At 49.2% G+C, this 21,864-nt stretch overlaps 2 protein-coding genes across 2 annotated transcripts in view; one reads left to right on the top strand and one right to left on the bottom strand.

The window, feature by feature from the left end:
• Window positions 1–21,864, bottom strand: part of syn2b (synapsin IIb) — a 37,804-nt gene that overhangs the window by 13,610 nt on the left and 2,330 nt on the right. The window contains 4 exon segments of the mRNA XM_042339581.1: window positions 10,196–10,285; window positions 11,124–11,280; window positions 14,399–14,490; window positions 14,967–15,024. Coding sequence (XP_042195515.1) covers window positions 10,196–10,285; window positions 11,124–11,280; window positions 14,399–14,490; window positions 14,967–15,024 — 397 coding nt within the window.
• On the top strand, window positions 807–8,311 carry LOC103185015 (metalloproteinase inhibitor 2). Its single transcript, XM_007903327.2, has 5 exons — window positions 807–996; window positions 6,304–6,407; window positions 6,733–6,847; window positions 7,459–7,583; window positions 8,067–8,311. The coding sequence occupies exons 1-5, from the start codon at window positions 867–869 to the stop codon at window positions 8,262–8,264; spliced, it is 672 nt and encodes a 223-aa protein (XP_007901518.1). The 5' UTR covers window positions 807–866; the 3' UTR covers window positions 8,265–8,311.

The raw sequence follows: 21,864 nt of genomic DNA, 5'->3' as shown, positions 1-21,864 counted from the left end.
GAGAGACAGACACACAGAGACACACAGAGAGAGAGAATCACAGAGAGAGAATCACAGAGACAGAGACACAAAGAGAGACAGACACAGAGAGACACAGAGACAGACACAGAGAGAGACAGAGACACACAGAGAGAGAGAGAGAGAGAGAGAGAGAAACGCCACATTCGGAGATTTCTTCGTGGCTTCAACAAACGCCCAAACTGACTGACGAACGAAATACTTCTGGAAAACTTGGGACAGATCACAACACACACACAGACTGAGACACACACACAGACTGTGAGACACACACAGACTGACACACAGACTGAGAGACACACACACAGACTGACACACACACAGACTGAGAGACACACACAGACTGACACACACACAGACTGACACACACAGACTGACACAGGCAGAGTCACCTACACACTGAGACACACACACACACAATCACATCCACAAACAGTGACTGAGAGTCACGACAAGAAAAGACAAGAGAGAGAGAGAGAAGGAAAGGAAATCGACGGCAGTTTTTGCTTTGCTCAGAAGCAAAGCCCAGAGAGAGCTGTGGCTGTGCTGAGCTGTGGCTGTGCTGAGCTGTGCTGTGGCTGTGCTGAGCTGAGGCTGAGCTGAGGCTGAGCTGTGCTGTGGCTGTGCTGAGCTGAGGCTGTGCTGAGCTGAGGCTGAGCTGTGCTGAGCTGTGGCTGTGCTGAGCTGTGCTGTGGCTGTGCTGTGGCTGTGCTGTGGCTCTGCTGTGCTGAGCTGTGGCTGTGCTGAGCTGAGGCTGTGCTGAGCTGTGCTGAGCTGTGGCTGTGCTGAGGCTGAGCTGTGCTGTGGCTCTGCGTGTGGTGTGAGAGTGAGAGAGTTGCAGTGAAGCTATGAGGAACTCAGGGACTCGCTTCCTCGCCTCGTCGCTGCTTCTCCTGTCGCTCCGAGTACAGCACTTTGTGGGTGGCTGTAGCTGTTCTCCTGCTCACCTCCAGCAAGCCTTCTGCAGCGCCGACATAGGTAAGTCGGTGTGTATATATATTATATATGTGTGTGTGTGTGTGTGTCTCACAGCACCAAACCCAGGTCAGGGCACATAACGTGCAACCAGCCAGATATGGGGGTGGGGGGTGGGGGGTAGTTTATTATTACCCCCAAAACAGCTGGTTTCAGACTTCCTCACTTTCTGAAACTTCTCTTGATCATTTGATCTCACTTACCTTTTTCAATAGATACACATATATATATATATATACACACATACACACAGCACATCGTACACACAGCCGGAGAGTCAGTAAAGCCTTTTGCCCAAACATTCTGATCATAAATAAGATTACAAACCGGGGTGGAGTTTCCTTTTCTCAGTCGCTGGTAACATTGAGACACAGAGAGACGGACTGAGCTCAGTCACTGACAATCTCAGCCCCACACAGTCTGTCCCTTTGATGGGGGGTGGTGGGGGGGGGGGGGGGGGGGGGTTGTGGGGAAGGTTAGGGGGTGTCAGTGATTTCAGGACAGCCTCAGTACTGACCAAGGACCCCATCCCCTCACGCCGACCCCTCGGCCCCCAAAGTCCTGTTGCTCAGCCAAAGAACAGCGAGAATACAGTTTCCAAAGTTAAATAAATATGCTTTCCTGCAGCTCCAATCACCAGCTGAGATCAAAAGCTTGGCTGGGGTGTGTTTTTTCTTGGATGTTAAGTTCAATTTAGTGTGTCTTTCTCTGGCAGGGTTGAAGCAGTTGGGGTTTGGGATGGGGGCTGGGGGGTGGGGGTGGTTGGGGAGTGAGACAGCTCCCTGGGGTAAATGCATGTTGCAAAAAATTCTGCCTCCACAGTGGGGATGAGATAATATTGGAATGGAGCCCGTCTTCCGTGATGGTCTCTAGTCCGGTCCCCGAGCCAGGAGGGGCCGCAGTATCCCAGGGCACTCACTGCTGATGGCAGCCCGGCCCGGCTCATCCACAGGACCTGGAAGGTCAGGTAGTCATCCCACTCAGCTCTCGTTAACCCTAGAAACCAAAGCGCTAACAGGTAGGGTGGTCCTAGCTGGACAAGCAGCGGGAAAACTTCCCAGACTGAGATGAGATGTGAGTCAGCACCCAACAACAATAACAAGTAGTGTTTATATAGGGTCTTTCACTTCGGGAGGAATGTCCCTAGGTGCACCCCAGCCCACACCACCCTGCCTGACAGACAGGCTTAAGCTGCCAGCTACATCAGGCAGTGAAAGGCTCTTTCACAAGCTGGTGTGTGACAGTACAGTACTATAATGCATGAATCATTGGTGTCAGATAGCAGAGACAGGATTCCAAGCCAACAAGCGGTGGGTAGTATAAATGTAATTACCCCTTTCTCTCTCTCTCTCTCTCTTTCTGCCTCCACCAACCCCACACCCCCTCCACACACACACACACACACCAGAAACTCCGAGCACCTGTCAAGAGAGGGGCACTTTTCTATTGCAGCCTGGCCCCAATTTGATAAAGTATCTGCTAATGTTAATTTACAACATTCTTTTACAGTAACTGAATCCCAGTGTGTTTTTAGACAGCCCGAGGCTTTTTGTTTTACTACACTGGCTTTTCAGTTTGCTCAACAAAGCTGTCCTCAGAACACACTTCCCCACAATGAAGTGTTTGGGCTCCCCTTTGGGTGGCCTTAGAGAATCCATGGCATGGCTCCCGAAATCCGGCCTCAGACAGAAAGCATTCTCCCGGCTCCCAGGACTGAGTCGGAAAAAACACGGCAGAGCCCCCCACAGCTCAGGGTATATGTGTGTGTGTGGGGTGGGGGGGGGGGGCGGGAAGAGGGAGGGCAAGCCACATGCAAGCCTGGCTTTGGACATGTTTGTGATTTTACCTCCCACTTGACTGGCTTTCTATAAATGTAAATTGTATTACACCGTAATTTTACGTCCTGGGTTGTTTAGCTGGATTATTCTTGGACTCTTTTTTATTCATATATTTATAAATACTTGTGGATTCTAAAGCAAAATGACTCTTAATCTCCCTCCCCCAGCCACCCCCCCCCCCCCCCCCCCCCCCAGGAGATAAGGCAAAACTCTGGGGTTACGGAGGGGGGGTCGGGAGGGCAGTTAAATGGGACTAAAATGAATTGCTCTTAAAGGAGCTGTACAGCCCCAATGGGCTGAAGGCCTTCCCCTGTGCTGTAAATCTCAATGGTTCTATCTGGAGTTAATTAACTCACTGACACTGTATCAGGTTATAGTGACCGTGGGGTTTGTTTTCTTCTCCCCCCCCCCATCCCCGTCTCTCCCTGACCCTCTAACACGTTGGAGCCTTTAGCTCCTCACACAGAAACTTGCTAGGATGGGGGTTCATAGATATTCTGGAATTACCCCTCTGATTTCCCTTTATGTTTTGGGGTTCAGGGATGGCTGTGTACAGGAAGTGGACTGTGTGTGTGGTGTGTGTGTGAGGGGGGGGGGGGTGGAGGTGGAGGGGGGGCGGGGGGAGAAGGGGGTGGGATGGGTGTAGAAGGAGTGGGATTGATGAGTCCAGCTCCTGACCTCTGCTGTCTCGAATGCTAATTCTACAGCATAATGCAGACAACGGCTCAATCATCATCAACAACAACAACTTGCATTTATATAGCGCCTTCACGCGGGGCAGGGTCTCGGAGCGGGGAAACGGGGGACGGTGTTGGCACACGTTGTTCCCGGTAATGAGTGTCAGCACTTTTCGAGGATGCTCATTTGCGATAGTCTCACGACGAGAATCTCCCTGTGCAGCCTCTGTATAATGGGCAGCAGAGGAGAGGAGAGCAGGGGTCTGACAGACTGTGTGTTGCAGTGACTGGGAGAAAAACAAACCAATTATTCCTGAAAATACTGAAGTCTGGCTGTAAATTCCACAGCGCAAATTCATTTAGAGCAATTGGGATCTGCCTTGAGCTGCAATACTTTACCACGGACGTCAGCCCTGCTCCGACACACAGTGGTCTGAGACGTTAACCTATGTGAAGCGCTACATAAGTGCAAGTCGTTGCTGTTGTTTCATTGTCGGAGGCGCCATCCTTCAGACAGACTATTTATAGCTATGTTTAACAGCATCTTCCGCGCGGCCAAAGTGAGTGAGTGAGTGGGACGAAAGAGCCCAGGGCGTCATATTCCTGGTGTGTGTGTGTGTGTGTTGGGGGTTAAACAAACATGCAGAGGCTATTACAGATGCCAGCAGTAAAACCTGACACCCTCACCATTAATATGTAATGCACTTCTAAAACACAAGTAGTGCTGAGAGGAGCAGTGTGTGCGTGTGTGTGAGCGTGAGTGTGAGCGTGCATGTGTGTGCGTGAGCGTAAGCGTGAGTGTGGCTGATGCTCTCTGTCAGCACCATATGCTGCTTGCCCTGCGTTGACATGTTGCCACCGAAGCAGCCCAGACGCCAGGGCCACGGAGGCCATGTACAGTCAGGCTTCGGGCTGAAGCTGATCAAAGCTGCGAGCAACAGCCACCCACACCCCACCACCCCCGATGCTGGCTAACAGGCACTGACGGCAACACAGTCTCGTTGCCAATCAAAATAATTGCCGGCTTTCACGTGACAATCACTGAAGCAATCTCGCCCTCGCTCTGCCTGGCTCTGAGGCTCTACCTGGGTGTTTTGCGCTCACTCCATAATAATAATCATAATAATAATACCCGCATTTGATACAGCACCTTATCACGTTTTCGAGACGTCTCAAAGCTCTTTACAGAATATACTGTAAAGTGAATTGACTGTGTATTTTGTGGGTGAAACGCAGCAGCCAATTGTGCACAGGAGCGTCCCCACAAACAGTCGTGGCCAAATTATTATTTTTTTATTGGAGGGATTATTACTCCCAGAAAGCGTTGTATGTACACATCTGTGTATATGTCTATGCGTGTGTATAAATGTCTGCGGTCTCTCTCACTCTCTATGCCTGTCTCTATCTGTGTGTGTGCGTGTGTGTACCTATGTCAGTGAGTGTGTGTCTTTCTCTAATCACTTCCTCTTGCTGTGTGTGAAATGGCTGCTGCGCTCGCCGTCAAAGTCACTTGACAGGAATAACTAACAGTAATAATAATCTCACATATGATTCAGCCCCTTTTAGTTTGGCAGGACGTCTCAAAGCAATTCACAGGATAACATTGTAAACCGAATTCGGTACTGTAAACCTATTTTGACACATCTTAACATGATTAGGTGCTACGAAATGTCTGTCTGTTTCTCTCTCTCTCTCAGTTTATTTTCTCTATTTCTTTCTCTCGCTTAAATACACACACAAGAGTCTTTCTCTGTTTATTTCTCTCTCTTTCCCACGCTACAGTGATCAGTGATAAAATGCGGTGTTGACCTATCTCAGAGAAGCCAGGGTGAGGAAAGTCAGTCAGTCAGGCTGGACACAGGCACTGACATTCACAGTGCATGGTGCAGGGTAACCACCACCCCCCAGCCCCCGTCCCCCCTATTGGAGAGGTTCTGGGAGTCTGGGGCCGGAACTAGCTTGTCTGTTTTGAGTATTGAACATGAGGAGATGCTATGAATCCTCGAGTCCCACAGCACAGCCTCTCAGCTCAATCACTGCAACAGACACCACTTATTACAAGTGGATTAGAGTGGAACAATCACTTTACAATGATACACATTTACCCCCCATCGTGTCTGTGCTGGGGCTCGCTCCCCCACTGGAGCTTTCTACTCTAACCCCATCCCCTGCTCTCTCTCTCTCTCTATCTCTCTCGCCCACAAATATACGGTCAATTCACTTTACAATCTATTCTGTGAAGCGCTTTGAGACGTCGATAAGACTTGAAAAGCGCTATATCAAATGCAAGGATTATTATTATTATATTATTATCGTGTCTGTACTGGTGCTCGCTCCCCCACTGGAGCTCTCTACTCTAACCCCATTCCCTGCTCTCTCCCCTTATTAAGAAATCTTGTTAGCGACACATGTTAGCACTCTCTCTCTCTCTCTCTCTCTCTGAAGCACCTCTAGTTGCACAGGATAGAAATGAAAAGTTCTGAGAAATGACAAGTGGAACAGGAGGGCGTAGTGATCAGGTCAAGCCTGGCCGGGCGGGGAGGGGTGGGAGGGCGTGATTCAATGAACATTGCCACCCCCACTCACCGACAGTGTGCATTCTAATAATAATGCTTGCATTTGCTATAGTGCCTTATCATGTCATCAAGATGTCTGAAAGTGCTTCACACGATATACTGTAAAGTGGAGTGACTGTAAATGTTTGTCAGTGAAACACTATAAATTAGAAAGCAACGGGTTCTGATTTTGCACCTCCCCATTGTTAGTCATTTTTCCTGTTTCTCCCTTTAAAACAGTGATCCGAGCAAAAATCTCCGGGAAAAAGCTGATTTCTGAAAACAACGGGGAATCCTTCGATGTGTACAATGACCTGATCCGGTACGAAGTGAAACAAATCAAGGTAACAGCAAGAATCTGCGGCTCGAGCCCGTGGCACTGACAGTGGGGGGTGAGCAGGAGACCTGGGCCCAGTTCATAGCTTTTGAAAGGGAATATGGAATCGTATTTGTAGAGAGTAGAGAACTCCAGTGGGGGAGCGAGCCCCAGCACAGACACGATGGGGGGAGAGAGAGAGCAGAGAATGGGGTGAGAGCGCACTTCCTACCCAGAGACCGGACGGAATGTTTTGACAGCCTGTGTCGTGTTACCCCCCCACCCACCCCCGCCCCCCCCCCACACCAGACACGGAATGATCTCTCGCTCTCTCTTTCCCTCTCGTTCTCTAGATGTTTAAGGGGTTTGAGAGGAAGAAGACGGTGCAGTTTGTGTACACGGCGCCCACCTCTGCGGCCTGCGGCGTGACCCTGAACACCACCAGCAAAGTCCAGTATCTGCTCACAGGTACCAGCCCCCCTCCCCAGCCTGCTCCCCCACACGGGCCGCTCCCCCAACCACCTACACACCTGTCTGCCATCCCCATCTCCAACTTTCCCCTCCATAATCTCCCAATACTCAGCGGGTTCCTCTCCTGCACCCATGCCCCCACCCAACCAAGCCACCCAAGTCCACACACCCCACGGCTCTCTCTCTCTGCTCTGCTCTGCCATTGCTCTTCGCCCCCTCCTCTGGAGATCTCTTGAAATCCCCCCGCATTGCCTTACGCACCCCCCCCCCCCACCTCTCTCTCCATTTAACCACCCCGCTCTCACTCTCCCCCCACCCAACACGCGGGTTCTCACTCTGCCATTGTGCACACACAGTCAGCATGCCTTACTTGACAGTAAAACCCTGCGAAGCGCTTTTGAGACATCCCCCGACGGGAAAGGCACCGCATCAAACGCTGAGATAAATTACGATGATAATGATTATTAGGATTATTGATGATGCTGAGCTGAATATGTGCGAGAGCTGCCTGTTTCTGATCCTTTTTCTCTCTCTCTCTCTCTCTCTCTCCTCTCTGTGTCTGTCTCCCCACCCCACCCCCACACCACCCGTGTCTCTGTTACTTTCAGGCCACCTGGGTAGTGATGGCCGAGTGCAGGTGGGGCTGTGTAATTACATCCTGCCCTGGGAAGAGCTGACCCTGTCCCAGAGAAAGAACCTGAACCACAGATACCAAATGGGCTGCGATTGCCGGGTAAGTTAATCCCCCCCCCCCCCCCCCCCCCCCCGCCTACCCAACCCCCCAGGGGAGACTCTCGCCTTATTTTGCCCAGAGGTCCAAACCCCGAATTCCCTCCCACATTCCTAGCCCAAGAGCGATGCCTTCAATGGCTGTGCGCCATTGTTTGCTGTGTTTCGCCCACAAATCACACAGTCACTCCACTTTACAGTGTATCCTGTGAAGCGCTTTGCGAGGTCTCAATGACGTGATGAGGCGCTGGATCAAATGCCAGGATTATTATTCTTCACACGCACGTCTGCAAAACGTGGAGAAAAGCCGGGGTTTAGGGAACTTTCCAAAGGTCTGCGCTCGAGTGTCTGTGTGGGTGTCTGTGTGGTTGTCTGTGTGGGTATCTTGTGTGTGTGTATATGTCTGTGGGTATAGCTGTTCAGTGCTGCATTTAGTTGCCATCAGTGATGCGATGCTCTGTGGTAACACTGCCTGTTCTGGCTGCAGATCTCCACGTGTTACACGCTACCTTGCTCGGTGTCTGCGGAGAACGACTGCCTGTGGACTGACCGGCTGACGGACAAGACGCTCAATGGGCCCCAGGCCAAGTACTTTTCCTGCATCAAGCGCAGCGACGGCTCGTGTAGCTGGTACCGGGGGGGATCACCCCCAGAGAAGGAATTCATGGACATATCGGAACCCTAACCCCTCCCCCTCCCTGCTCACCCTCCCTGCACCCAGTCCCCCTCCCTGCACCCAGTCCCCCTCCCTGCACCCAGGCCCCCTCCCTGCACCCAGTCCCCCTCCCTGCATCCAGTCCCCCCTCCCTGCATCCAGTCCCCCTCCCTGCACCCAGGCCCCCTCCCTGCACCCCCTCCCTTCTTGCTCCCCTCCCTGCACCCCAACTCCCTCCCCTATGCAAACACTCTCCCCAAACAAATCAACCCCGTGTGGGGGCAGCTGACTCCATGATCCACCATGAACGCTGTCAGTTCACCATATCTCTCTACGCTGCCTGCAGCCGACTGATCTCCCTCTGCCCCTCAGCGTGTCCACCCGCCCCGAGAGACGCCAGGGAATGACGAGGGACCTTTGTCTCCATCTCCCATATACCACCCCCACTCACCGCCCACCCCCACACACACACACCCCACCACTGCTCCCACTAGATTCTGCTCCGAACAGTCTCTACAATCAGGCACCAAGAAGTGTACAGTCTATCCCCGCCCTCGCCCACTCCCCCAGGCTGCTGTGTAAATTCAAGTCTGCTCTGTCGCTGCTTGTTTTGTGTTGGTAAAGATAAACTTGTACAGATCAAAGGGTTTCCTTGCTGTTTTCTTTCACAGAGGTGTGGGGGGGCGGTGAGGGAGATTTATAAACGATGTGTGTGTGTTACTGTTCAGTGAAAGACGGTTGGCAAGGCTGGTGGTTTGGTATTAAGGTTTGGGTTGGAGATGAACAGTACCTCAGTCACGTCCTCATGACGTGAAAGGCTCTACAGTATCTCTCTCTCTCTCTATATATATATATATATGCAAGTTGTTGTTGGCACAGCGTAAGACTGGGTACAGGGCAAACTCTGACCCAGTTGAATGTGAGGGACACAATTTGAGGCACTGACATGAAGGATATTAAAGGGAGGGGAGGAGGGGCAGCGAGGTGGAGAATCAGGGCGGAGCTGGCTCGGGGGCTAAATGGCCTCCTCCTGCTCCAGTTAATGAGGTTTGGAAGCCCGTCGGTATTAAACGCTGCAGGTCAGATCCAGACTGAGCCGAGGCTCAAACGCAATCTGTATTCGGCTCAAGATCTCTCAAAAGGTCAGTACGGAACACACACACACTCCCCAGGACTCCAGTAACAAAATCAGACTTGTCCATCTAACGACCGTCACACCCCCAGTCCTCTCCCTGGCTCTGACTTGACCATTTATTTCAAAGAACCATAGACATTCACAGTGCAGAAAGAGGCCATTCGGCCCACCGAGTTTGCCCCAGCTCTCAGAGCGAGCTGTACACCAGTGTCCCCATACCACCACAAGCCTCCATCCTTCACTTACCCACTACTTCCCTCTTGAAACCCACAAGCTGGGTGTTAATGTACCCTGGTCACTCCCAACAAAGTCATTCCAGACTCACTCTTTCTTATTAAGAAATCTGTCAACAAATACGTTGTACATTAGATCTCCCCATCCTTCCCCCCCACCTCCCCAATAAGAATATGACAGTAAACCCTAAAGGCTAACCACACATGTACATCACTGTATTATCTGACAAATGTATAACATAAATAAAACTTGTATTTGCCCAATGTATCAAAATATAACACGTGATTCACCCCACAAGTTACTTTGAAGTGTAGTAACTGATTTGTGGTCAAACACTGCAAATTCCAAACAGATTACCGATTGTGTGTGTGTGTGTGTGTGTGTGACGGGGGTAAATTTGGATGAAGGAGAGGCATCGAGCCTGACACCGGGAGGAACGTTCTTAGATTCCAAATTAAGATTAATTTCCTTTCAAAACCGTATTTGAGAATTTTTTTAATTTTGAGTGAAATTTCAAGTTTCAGATACCTAGAAAAACAGTCACTGCACACGGCAGTAATTCCCTGGGAGGGGGGGGGGGGGTTTGACTTACCATCTCCTTGTGATTGGGGTAAAAGGTCTGCTCGATGAGGGGAAACTTCTCGGCTCCCAGGGTTTTGTAGATGTTGACCAACTGAGCAAACTGAAAGAGAGGCAGAGAGAGGAGGGAAAATGTTACAACCACAATAATAATAATAATAAACAACAACGATGAACACTAACAACAATAAATACCAACAATAACAACAGCAATACCACCACCACCACCACTAGCAACAACAACAACACGATGGGGCAAGATTGAGGGTGGGAGTTCCATTTCAGAGGTTAGAGTGTCAAATGGTCATCTCTAATCCCTGAACAAATGTCTTTTCCCTCAAATCTTCCTTTGGTTTTATTTTTGCAGCCCAGCGCTGGTATTCCAGAGCCTTCTTTGACACAAGTGATTAACAGTTCCATCTTTACTGAGTGAAATGGATGGTGCTTCCTGTGGCACTTTGTGAAGTTAATATACAAAAAGGACATTAAGAGATCGCTTTCCCTATGAGAGGAGACGGCAATTTAGGTTTAATCATGATGATTATTATTATTACAGCTGCAATACACAACACTCTGCCTTTCCCTGATAAGCACTAATGTCCTCCTGAAAATGCCAGCGCACAGCAGACAGGGAAAGGAAAACAAAGGCAGGATAAATGTGACTGACGATAACTTCTGGAGGAAAATTATGTTAAAGGATAAAGAGAATGGTGAGCTCCAGTGGGGGAGCGAGCACCAGCACAGACACCATGGGGAGAGAGAGAGAGAGAGAGCCGGGAATGGGGTTAGAGTAGAGAGCTCCAGTGGGGGAGCGAGCCCCAGCACAGACATGATGGGGAGAGAGAGAGAGAGAGAGAGAGCCGGGAATGGGGTTAGAGTAGAGAGCTCCAGTGGGGGAGCGAGCCCCAGCACAGGTATGCCAGGACGAAGGCTGAACTCACCACCCACGGCTTGTCACAGAAGTTGTAGATGGATTCCAGGGAGTTGAGACTGAGAAGCCCTCCATACTGGAAGCCAATCACGATGTTCCTGTAATCCTCGTTCTCTGCCATGTTGAAGGGATTCTGACGTACGACCACAAAGTCAGGTTTGATGGATCTACAGGTAAAAGCAGGACAGTAATCTCACTCACAGGCCAACAATCACAAGCACACCGGTCTGGCATCTCAAAGTGCTTCACAGGATGTTACTGTGGGTGTAGTAACCAACTGACTGCTTAGGGTGTAGTAACTGTGTTAAAACAGTATTTTAAACTCTCATTGTTAACCTCTCAGGGTCGCCTGAGACACACACATATACACACACACACGTACAGAGAGAGATAGAAAGAGACACGAACAAAGAGACACACATACAGAGAGAAAAAAAGACAGACAGAGAAACACACACACACCCAGCGAGCACAACAGAGAGAGAAAGACACACACACACACATGCACGCACAGGAGAGAGTCAGAGACAGACAGAGTCAGAGAGAAACAGACAGACAGAGAAAGAAATAAAGAAGAGAGAAGGAAAGAGATTTGCATTTTAGACTTTTCATTTTTTGCCCATCGGAAAGTGTGACGGGCTCTCAATACAGCTCAGCCTCGTGCTCTGTCTCGGCTAATTGCCTTGTCTGTACAAGACACTCATCAGGAATCGGTGCCTGTGCCTGCGACAGGCAGTGTAAACTCAGGCCTCACCCCCAGAGCTGAGGAGCTTTCTCTAACAAGGCTCTGAGATGTGTGACCGGCCACTCACACCTTATTTGGAGAATTGCAGTCACGTTTGAGCAGACACCTTGGCGGTGTCCAGCGATGGTTCACCAGACAAATCCCTGGTCTGAAAGGGTTTTGGCTGTGATGAGAGGCTGAGAAGACAGGGTCACACTCCCTGGAGCAGAGGAGGTTAAGGGGTGATTAGATTGAGGTGGGTAAAATAATGAAGCATTGACAAACTGGGAAGTAAGTAACTCTGGCGAGAGACGTGAGCTATAATAATAATCTTCGCATTTGATATCGTGCGTTATCACGTCATCGAGACGTCTCAAAGCATTTCACAGGATTTTACTGCCAACTGTAGTGACTGTGTGTTTGTTGGCAAACGCAACAGCCAATTTTGCGCACAGCAGCGTCCTACAAACAGCCGTGAAGCGAGTTTATTTGGGAGATTGTCGGCCAGAACACCCATCCCTTTTCGAATAACCCGTGGCAGCTCTTTAACGTCCACCTGAACAGGGCACAGACTTGCCTTGTTCAGCCTTGGTTCAATGTCTGTTTTCTTTGGCCCAGCCGAGGGTCTGACACATGAGGAAACTCATCACAGTGCTTCAGAGTCTCCAAACCAACAACAAAAACAACAAAATTACATTTATAAAACGGCTTTCACATCGGGAGGACGTCCCAAGGCCCTGGAACTGAGATTTCCATGCCTCCCACTTACGCATGGGGATTCCAGAGCTAGATTTTTGGTAATAGAATGCGCTCTCTCTCTCTCTCCCTGGAGGGACGCATCCTGTTTATCTAAATCCGGAAAGTATTAGGCGTAGGTTGTCAGGAGCCGAGGTGTGGGCAGCCCAGAGTTTAAGTTTAAATTGTAATATTTTAACATGTTAACAGAAGAACAAAACAAAACCTCCATTAACACAGGACTGTACTGGAATGTCAGCCTGTACTGCGAGCTCACCTGAAGATACTATGCTGTGAAGTGGAGTGACTGTGTGTTTTGCAGGTGAATTCAATGCTAGTCTCGGGGGCAGAGGTAGGTTTATAGCTCCCCCCCCCCCCCCACTACGCTCCCAATCTGTTATTGAATATTCTGATTCTGTGTTAAAGGCTGAACAGCGGGAACTAAGTTAATGAGCACCATCACAGATATTAGTCCTGTGCGGGGGGGTTGGGACTGGGGGCTGGGGGCAGGATTGATGAACTAAATCTCCCCCCGAGAAGCAGCAGATGTCGAGATAATTTGTTTGTTGGAAAATGAGTTGTTTTTAGGAATAATTCATTTCCTGTTATAATCAAGCGACTCCCAATCTGCAGCTCGAGTTGAAGTTAAATAGATTTCCCGGGAATAATTAAAAATGATGGGATATAAATCCTGTAAAAACCCGGGCGGGAGTGGGGGTGGGGGAAGGCAGTGTGAAATTCTCCCGCTTTTAATCTTAAGATCATTGTCCTAAAATGTAACTGTGCACAAATGTCAGTGTGAATATTGGGATCAGTGACTCCTGCATTCACACTGAGTGTAAAAGGTTCCCTTTATAGGTCCTGCTCCAGTTGTTGCTAAGCCTCATAGAAACATAGGAACAGGAGGAGGCCATTCAGCCCCTTGAGCCTGTTCCGCCATTCTATAAGAACATGGCTGATCTGCACCTCAACTCCAATTACCCACCCTTGCCCAGGATCCCTTGACACCCTGACCTAACAAATGGTTATCCACCTCAACCCTGTTGGGTGTTATAATGCAGACTGACAGTGAGCTACCCTGATACCTTGATACCCGAGCGAGAGGAAGCCCACTCCTCAACACTCTGGCCAGTCAGTGAGACACTCACTCCCCACCTCCCTGTCCTGCCCCAGCCCTGCCCCTACCTCACCTCTATGCCCGCCCCTGGTGCCGGTCTAGCTCCCAAACCCATACCCCTGCCTGCCCCCCCCCCCACGGTGCCTGGTGCCCTCAGTGTGTGTGTGGTGACGGTCAGTGGAAACACTGAGCAGCTGCATGGGCGGAAAATGCGAAGCACCCGACAGATTGTCACTCGCTGCCATGAACCCTGGCGTCTGCACTTTATCACAATATTCCCCCGAAATCAGGAAATCAGAATGAGCGCGAGCTATTAACACCCCCAGGAAAACAAAGCTTGTTGTGCTCTCAATATTGAGGACTGAAGTCATTCCCTGCACTCTCTCGCTCTCTCTCACTCTCTCCCTTCTCTCTGTCCTTCTCTTGGTCACTCTTTGTCCCTCTCTCTCCTTCGCTCGCTGGCTGGGGTGCAGTCCTTCTGGTAGAAAATAAGGCTGCGAAGGGTGCGAAGCTGTGATTTGCCCAGAGGATTGTTGTCCGGGACCCATTTACTGATCAGAAACAGTTCACCCCTCGATTCACACCACGCCCCCCAATCGCAACCGCCCCCCCCCCCAGATCCCGTTTAACCCCAACCCTGTTTCCCCTGATCCCCTTTTCCCACGTCCCCATCACTTTGGTCTCCACCATCCATCCCCCTGACTCTCACCTCACAACCCTGGTGCCATTCCGGATCACTTGCATGTCCACAATGCAGCTGCCGTCGGCCTGAGCCACCAGGTTAATGTCCGTGAAGTCAGCCTGCAAAACAGCGACTCACTCTTACACACGTGTCTCACACCAGGAACGCCCTATACCAAATCACACTTATACACGTGTCTCACACCAGGAACGCCCCACACCAACTCATTTTTACACACGTGTCTCACACCAGGAACGTCCCACACCAACTCACACTTACACACGTGTCTCACACCAGGAACGCCCCACACCAACTCATTTTTACACACGTGTCTCACACCAGGAACGTCCCACACCAACTCACACTTACACATGTGTCTCACACCAGGAACGTCCCACACCAACTCACACTTACACAGCGAGAGAGAGAGCGAGCACCATCACAGACATGATGGGGAGAGAGAGAGCAGGGAATGGGAAAGAAAGGGGGGGGACAATATACAGAGACTGACCGCAATATGCACCCCCCCCCCCACCAGCACCCACCCCCACCACCATGTTGAATACAGTTGCACTGGGAGAAGGGAAGCACTAACCTGCTCCAGGCGGATATCATACTCTCCGTGCACCTTCTTCCCCCGGAACAGTTTGGCCCTGAGAAAAAGACAAGAGCAACTAGTCAGCCTCACACCTCCCCACTGACAAGCTCAGCACCATGTGTGGGTAGGGGGGGGGAAGAAGGAGGATACATAATAATAATAATATAATAATAATCCTTGCATTTGATATAGCGGATGTCATTTCTATCAGACGACCCTCTCACACTCAGACACATGATGTCACATTAAGAGCAGCAGCTGGAGGCCATTCTCTGACGCCCCCCACCACAGCCACTTTTGCCAATCTGGGACAACACGGGCTTTAAAGGGTTAATGAACCACACAGGGATGGATCAGTGTCCGAGCTGTTGAGAAGCTGTGACACAGTCTGCTGCTGCCATCCCCTGGCCAAACCTCAGAGACACAGCCACCGCACGTCCAGCGCAACCGGGAGTCAGGTTCACGCTAACACACACACACACTCTCGCCTCTGGAGAAGAGGGCTTCGCTTCCTTCCCCCAAATCTGCGCAAGAAACCGTCAACAGTTTGTCAAAATACACAGTCACTACACTTTACAGTATATCCTGTGAAGCGCTTTGAGATGTCTCGATGAGGTGATAAGGCGCTGAAACAAATGCAAGAATTATTATTATTATAATATAACAGCCCCTAATATTTACAGCCCCCATTTACACACAGCTTGGACCTGGGGGAAGGGAGGAGCGAGAGCCAGGCTGCTCACAGCCACGGCACAGCCATGGCCTTGCTCAGTGCTCTTTGTGGCAATAGCAGGTGGCCCTTAAAGATCCCTCAACGCCATTGGAAAACTTTGTGAAACGCTGTGAGCGATTGTGGGCACTGTACTATAACCCCTTCCACCCTCCTCAGCCCCCACCCCCGCCCACCGTGCTTTGACACGTTGTAGGGGCTAAGCTAAACACAAGGATTCTTCTCCTTGTTCTCGGCCAGGCATTCCACATCCTAACAACCCTCAGCGCGTGTAGAAGAAACCCTGTTAACCTCTCCCTCTGTTTGTTTTTCTTAAACGGATGCTGGCTTGCTACAGTCTGGCCATTAACAACAAGTCTTCAGTGAGTGAAGAGTGAACACACATAGCGGCTTGACCGTGCGCCCCCACTCCCCCACACTGCAGCCTCAGGGAGAGCCAGCAGAGGGCAGTCGCAGCCCCCCCACACCCCCCTCACTGAGCTGGGAGCAGTGTTCTTGGCATCATTATGGTGACAATACTGGAGCAGCTGCTGCGAATGTACTGCGTTACCAGCTCATGGCAATGTGCTGCCACAGGAAATGCAGACAGAAGCAAAGGGGATGAGTAACTGTTTGAAGACCAGACTCGAGATCACAAGAGCAGACCTAAAGTTCTTTGGGGTTACCCCCGGGGTGGGAATCAACACCTGACCACTACCCAGAAACCCAGAGGAGGCTGTTTGTCCCATGGTGTCTGTGTTGGGGTTCGCTCCCCCACTGGAGCTCTCTACTCTAACCCCATTCCCTGCTCTCTTTCTCCCCATCCTGTCTGTCCCTGGGCTCGCTCCCCCACTGGCGCTCTCTACTCTAATCCCATTCCGTTCTCTCTCCCCATGATGTCTGTGCTGGTGCTCGCTCCCCCACTGGAGATCTCTACTCTAACCCCATTCCCTGCTCTCTCTCTCTCTCCCCATCGTGTCTGTGCTAGGGCTCACTCCCCCACTGGAGAGGGAGCTAAGGAGGTGAGCAGTTTCTCAGTGATTAATCTTTAATCTCTTCCACTGTCCTTATCAAAGGCACCACAAGAGTTCCAACTCTGACATTTGGTTCGATAAAAAAACTGATGCCAAAAAAATTGAACTAATGAAGCCTTTGCTCATGTCTCATTCATGTAGATTATGAAGATTTCGGGTTACAGAGCCGTACTGACCTGAGCCTGGCCAGGACATTGGTACAGTGATTGGGATGAAGTAAATGGGCTCTCTTTCTCCCACCCACTCCAATCTCTCTGTCTATCTCTCTCCTTTCTCTCTGTCCATCTCTCTGTCTGTCCACCTCGCTCTCTGTCTCCCTCGCTTTCTGTCTGTCCATCTCTTTCTTTGCCCGTCTGTCACTCTACTTCTCTCTCTCTGTCCCTGCTATCTGTTATCCTTAGGCTCGCTCTATGCCCAGTGTCTGTAGTTGTTTCTTTTATGTAAATCCATGAGTAAAGTATTCCCAGTGGCCAAGGTTCTGTGTAATGCCAGCGAGCCCATTAACCACGAGCCATACTCTGCGAGGTATTAAACGGGAGATCTGAGACCATTTATCCGGAGGATTGTCAGCTGGCAATTGGTGGGAGGGTCTCCCTCCCTTTATCAACAGCCTCGGCATTCTTACCACCTGAACCGTGAGACATGAGAAACCGCACAGCGGAGGATGAGGGCAGGCGAGGGTGATTAATGAGCTGGTTACCACGTTACCAAATAACCCTTGTGTGTGTGTGTGTATGTGTGTGTGTGTATGGTGGGGATGTGGTCTATGTGGGGATGTGTGTGTAAGTGTAGTGTGAAGGGCGTGGAGAGGTTATGTCTGTGTTTGTGTGTCTTCTCTCTCTATCCCTATCTCTCTGAATCTCATAAGAACCCAAGAAATAGGAGCAGGAGTAGGCCATTCAGCCCCTCGAGCCTGTGCCCCACCATTTAATAAGATCATGGCTGAACTTCTAACCTCATTCCATTTACTCGCCCTCTCCCCATATCCCTTAATCCCTTTAGGTTTTAAAAATCTATTGATCTGAGTCTTGAATATGTTCAATGACTGACTGAGCAGCCACAGCCTCTGGGGTAGAGAATTCCATCAATTCACTGGCCTCTGAGTGAAGAAATGTTTTCTCAACTCGGGTCTAAAGGGCTGACCTTTAATCCTGAGTCTATGACCCCCTAGTTTTAGATTGTCCAACCAGGGGAAACAGTCTCACACTATCTACCCTGTCAAGACCCTTAAGAATCTTAGAGATTTCTCACCTCTAATTCTTCTATATTCTAGAGAATATAGGCCTAGTCTACTCAACCTCTCCTCGTAGGTCAAACCCCTCATTTCAGGACCAATCTAGTGAACCTATGTTGCACCCCCTCTAAGGCGAGTATGTCCTTTCTTAGATAAGGAGATCAAAACTGCACACAATATTCCAGCTGCAGTCTCACCAAGGCCTTATACAATTTCAGCAAGACTTCCCTACTCTTGTACTCTAACCCCTTTGCAATGAACACTAACATGCCATTAGCCTTTCTAATTGCTTGCTGTACCTGCACACTAACTTTCTGTGATTGGTGTACAAGGACAGCTAAATCCTTCTGAACACTAACACGATAATATAGTCTCTCCCCTTTTAGAAAGTAATCTGCTCTTCTATTTTTTCCACCTAGGTGAATAACTTCACACTTCCCCACATTACATTCCAACTTCTTGCCCACTCACTTAACCTGTCTATATCCCTTTGCATCTTCCTTATGTCCTCCTCACAGCTGACTTTCCCACCGAGCTTTCTGTTGTCCGCAAATTTGGATACATTAAGCCCTATTTCCTCATCTAAGTCACTGATGTAGACTCTAAGCAGTTGAGGCCCAAGCACTGATCCTTGCAGCACTCCACTAGTCACAACCTGCCAATCTGAGAAGGACCCGTTTATCCCTACTCTGTTTTCTGCCTGTTAACCACCCTTTGATCCATGCTAATATATTACCCTTAATTCCATGAGCCCTAATCTTATGTAACAACCTTTTATGTGGCACCTTGTTGAATGCCTTCTGAAAATCCAAGTACACTCTATCCACTGGTTCCCCCTATCTAACCTGCTAGTTACATCTTAAAAAAACTCAAAAAAAAGATTTGTTAAACACAAATTCCCTTTCATAAAACTGTGTTGATGCTGCCTAATCATATTAGGACTTTCTAAGTGCCCCACGACTCTAGAATGTTCCCTCCCACTGATGTCAGGCTAATTGGTCTACAGTTCCTCATCTTCTCTCTCCCACCTTCTAAAATAGCGGTGTTACATTTGCGATCTTCCAATCAACGGGAACCGTTCCAGAATCCGGAGAATTCTGGAAGATCAAAATCAATGCATCCACTATCTCGGCAGCCACCTCTTTATAAACCCTAGGATGCAGGCCATCAGGTCCAGGGGATTTATCGGTTTTTAGTCCCATCAATTTCTCTAGTACTATTACTACTGATATTCATTTCTTTAAGCTCTTCACTAACATTAGGCTCTTGGTTCCACACTATTGCTGATAAGTTTTTAGTATCTTCCAACGTGACGCCAGAAGCAAAGTATTTGTTTAGTGACTCTGCCATTTCTTTATTCCCCATTATAATTTCTCCTATCTCTGCCTGCAATGGACCCACATTTACTTTTGTTAATCTCCCTCTGTCTTACCCGGTCGGCCCGTTTTTCTCTCTCTCTGTCTCTGTCTCTCCTTCAATCTCTCTTGGACATTTCCATTTGAAGATCTAATGTCAGTTTTGGAAACAGAAGCTGAGGTGGAAGGTGAGGGTGTGAGGTTGATGTTCCAGTTCAGTGCTGGGGGCAGCTGAGGACAAAGCCCATGACCCAGGGCTTAATACACAGTGAGCAAAAAGTCGTGATACCATTTGTTTTGATAATAATTACTGATAATTATCATCATTTCCTGAAGACTTATCAGACATTGTAATGGTTTTTTAAGTGCTCTGAGATGCTGCCCTGCGTGGAGGACGCTATATAAGTGCAAGTTGTTCTTGTTGTTGATGGGACTTTTTGGTCACCCTTTATATGCTCAAACTTTAATATGAGGCTGATGTACACAATATAGTACGACAGGGCACAATATACGCTGGGCGCACTGCACATCGCTGGCCTCGCTGTCTTGTGAAATAAATGAGGATGATTCATTCTCATGCCTGGTGAGTCAGCCGGCGTATAATTAGCGTTAAGAAGCTGTAACGATCGTTTCTGTGAGATTCCAAAAAAACACATAAAAACTCAACAAAGGCAGGCGGTGGCCTCGAGCCAGCCGGTCTGTGTCTCTGCGTGTTACAAGCAATGAGCAAACAATATTAATAACTGCTGTTATTAGCAATAATAATCCTTGTGTCTGATACAGCGTCTCATCACGACAAACCACCTGACAGCGCCACGATGATGACTGCAGAATGTAGTGACTGTATAAACGCAGGCGAACGAGGAGGCCACATTGCGCACAGCAACGTCCCCCAAATACTGTGGAGGTCAGTGACGGGAGTTCATTTTGGAGGATTCCCAGCCGGATCGCCGGGAGGAACTCCTTCCCCTTTTCTGATAGCCTTCTCGCGTCACTTTAAAATCGTTTCCCCTTGCCGTGTTTAACGTGCCATGGTTATGCGCGCTCTTTACGTGAAATCCTGGTAAGAAAGCTTTTCAATTTTTAAAAAAAGTGCTGACGGACACGTTTAAGAGTCCGTGACATTCCCTCCCTCGCGTGTTGCACTGACAGACGTAGCACCATCGGCAGGTCAGAGCGCAAATCCTATACAAATGATTTGGTGAGAGGGTTTCGTCCTGTTCATTTGCACATCACCTGCCTCACTCTCGCTCTCACACCTCAGCGCTGGGTCAGTGAGCTGAGAATTCAGTGCTGGGGGAGAGGCTGTGATACAGAAATGATCAGCAGCCTCTGAGCTCAGCCACTGCAAACCAAGTTCCTATAGCAACACAGCTGACTATTTTATTGTAAACGTGCACAGACTTACACAACCACTCAGAACAGGGTGAGCTGTAATAAAAAGCAATTCCCCCCCCACCCCCCCAATCACAAACCGTTCATCCAATAGACATTTTAGCCCTTTATCTATATATGTTAATATTCCTTGCATTTGATCCAGTGCTCATCAAAACACCTCACAAGCGCTTCACATCCACTGCAGATCCAGCACCTTGGGACGTCCTTCCAAAGTGAAAGGCGCTCTATAAATGCAATTTATTGGTGGTGGTGTTGTTCACGTGGCATCGCCATGAAGTATAGATACTGTGTACTTTGAGGGTGAACATGGCAGCCAATTTGGGCAAATGAGCATCCGCGAACAGCTGTGAAGCGAGTGACGGATTTTATCTGAGGGACTGTCAGCCAGGACACGGGAAACAGAAACTCTCTTATCTTTTCCAATAGCATCGCGGGATCTTTAACATCCACCTGAACAGAGCACAGATAGGAGCTCGATTTAACGCCTCATCCAAAGTACAGTGCTGTTACACTGCAGCAATCTTCCCCCAGCACTACACTGGAGCGTCGATCTAGACTGAGAGCTCAAAGTCCCTGACCTGTTGCTTGAACCAATGCAAGAGCACCACTGACTGAGACAATATGATATATATATATATATATTATATAAACACACAAATTATATGTGGGTAACCAGTTAGTTCTTCACCAGGAAAGCTCACCAATCATCACTTCAGATTCCCACCTTGACTCAGTGGTGGACTTGCCATGGTTCTGAAATACTTTTGCTCTTGAAAAGGAAGAGAATTTAATCATTCTTGTTTTGAAGTACTGTACTGTCCTTTCTTTTTTTTTGGGTGGGGGGGGGAGGGAGGCGCGGGCGGTGGGTGGGGGGGGTGTCACGGCAGTTTTCACCATACGCCTCAAAGTGAGGAAAGTTCAGGTGGATGTTAAAGATCCCGTTCATCCGTGCGATCCAGAGCAGTGAGAAACCGTTTGCTCATTAACGGTAAATAAATCACTGTAAATGTGTGAGGGATAACAGCCATGTCACCAATTATATAATAATCCTTGCATTTGATACAGCGCCTTATCACGTCATTGAGATATCTCAAAGCGCTTCACACAATATACTGTCAAGTGAATTGACTGTGTATTTTGTGGGCGAAACGCAGCAGCCAATTGC

The sequence above is a fragment of the Callorhinchus milii genome, unplaced genomic scaffold (genome assembly GCF_018977255.1).
Source record: "Callorhinchus milii isolate IMCB2004 unplaced genomic scaffold, IMCB_Cmil_1.0 Scaffold12, whole genome shotgun sequence".
Lineage (NCBI taxonomy): Eukaryota > Metazoa > Chordata > Chondrichthyes > Chimaeriformes > Callorhinchidae > Callorhinchus > Callorhinchus milii.
Note: the sequence above shows the minus strand (reverse complement) of the source record. Positions and strands in the feature narration are given on the sequence as shown.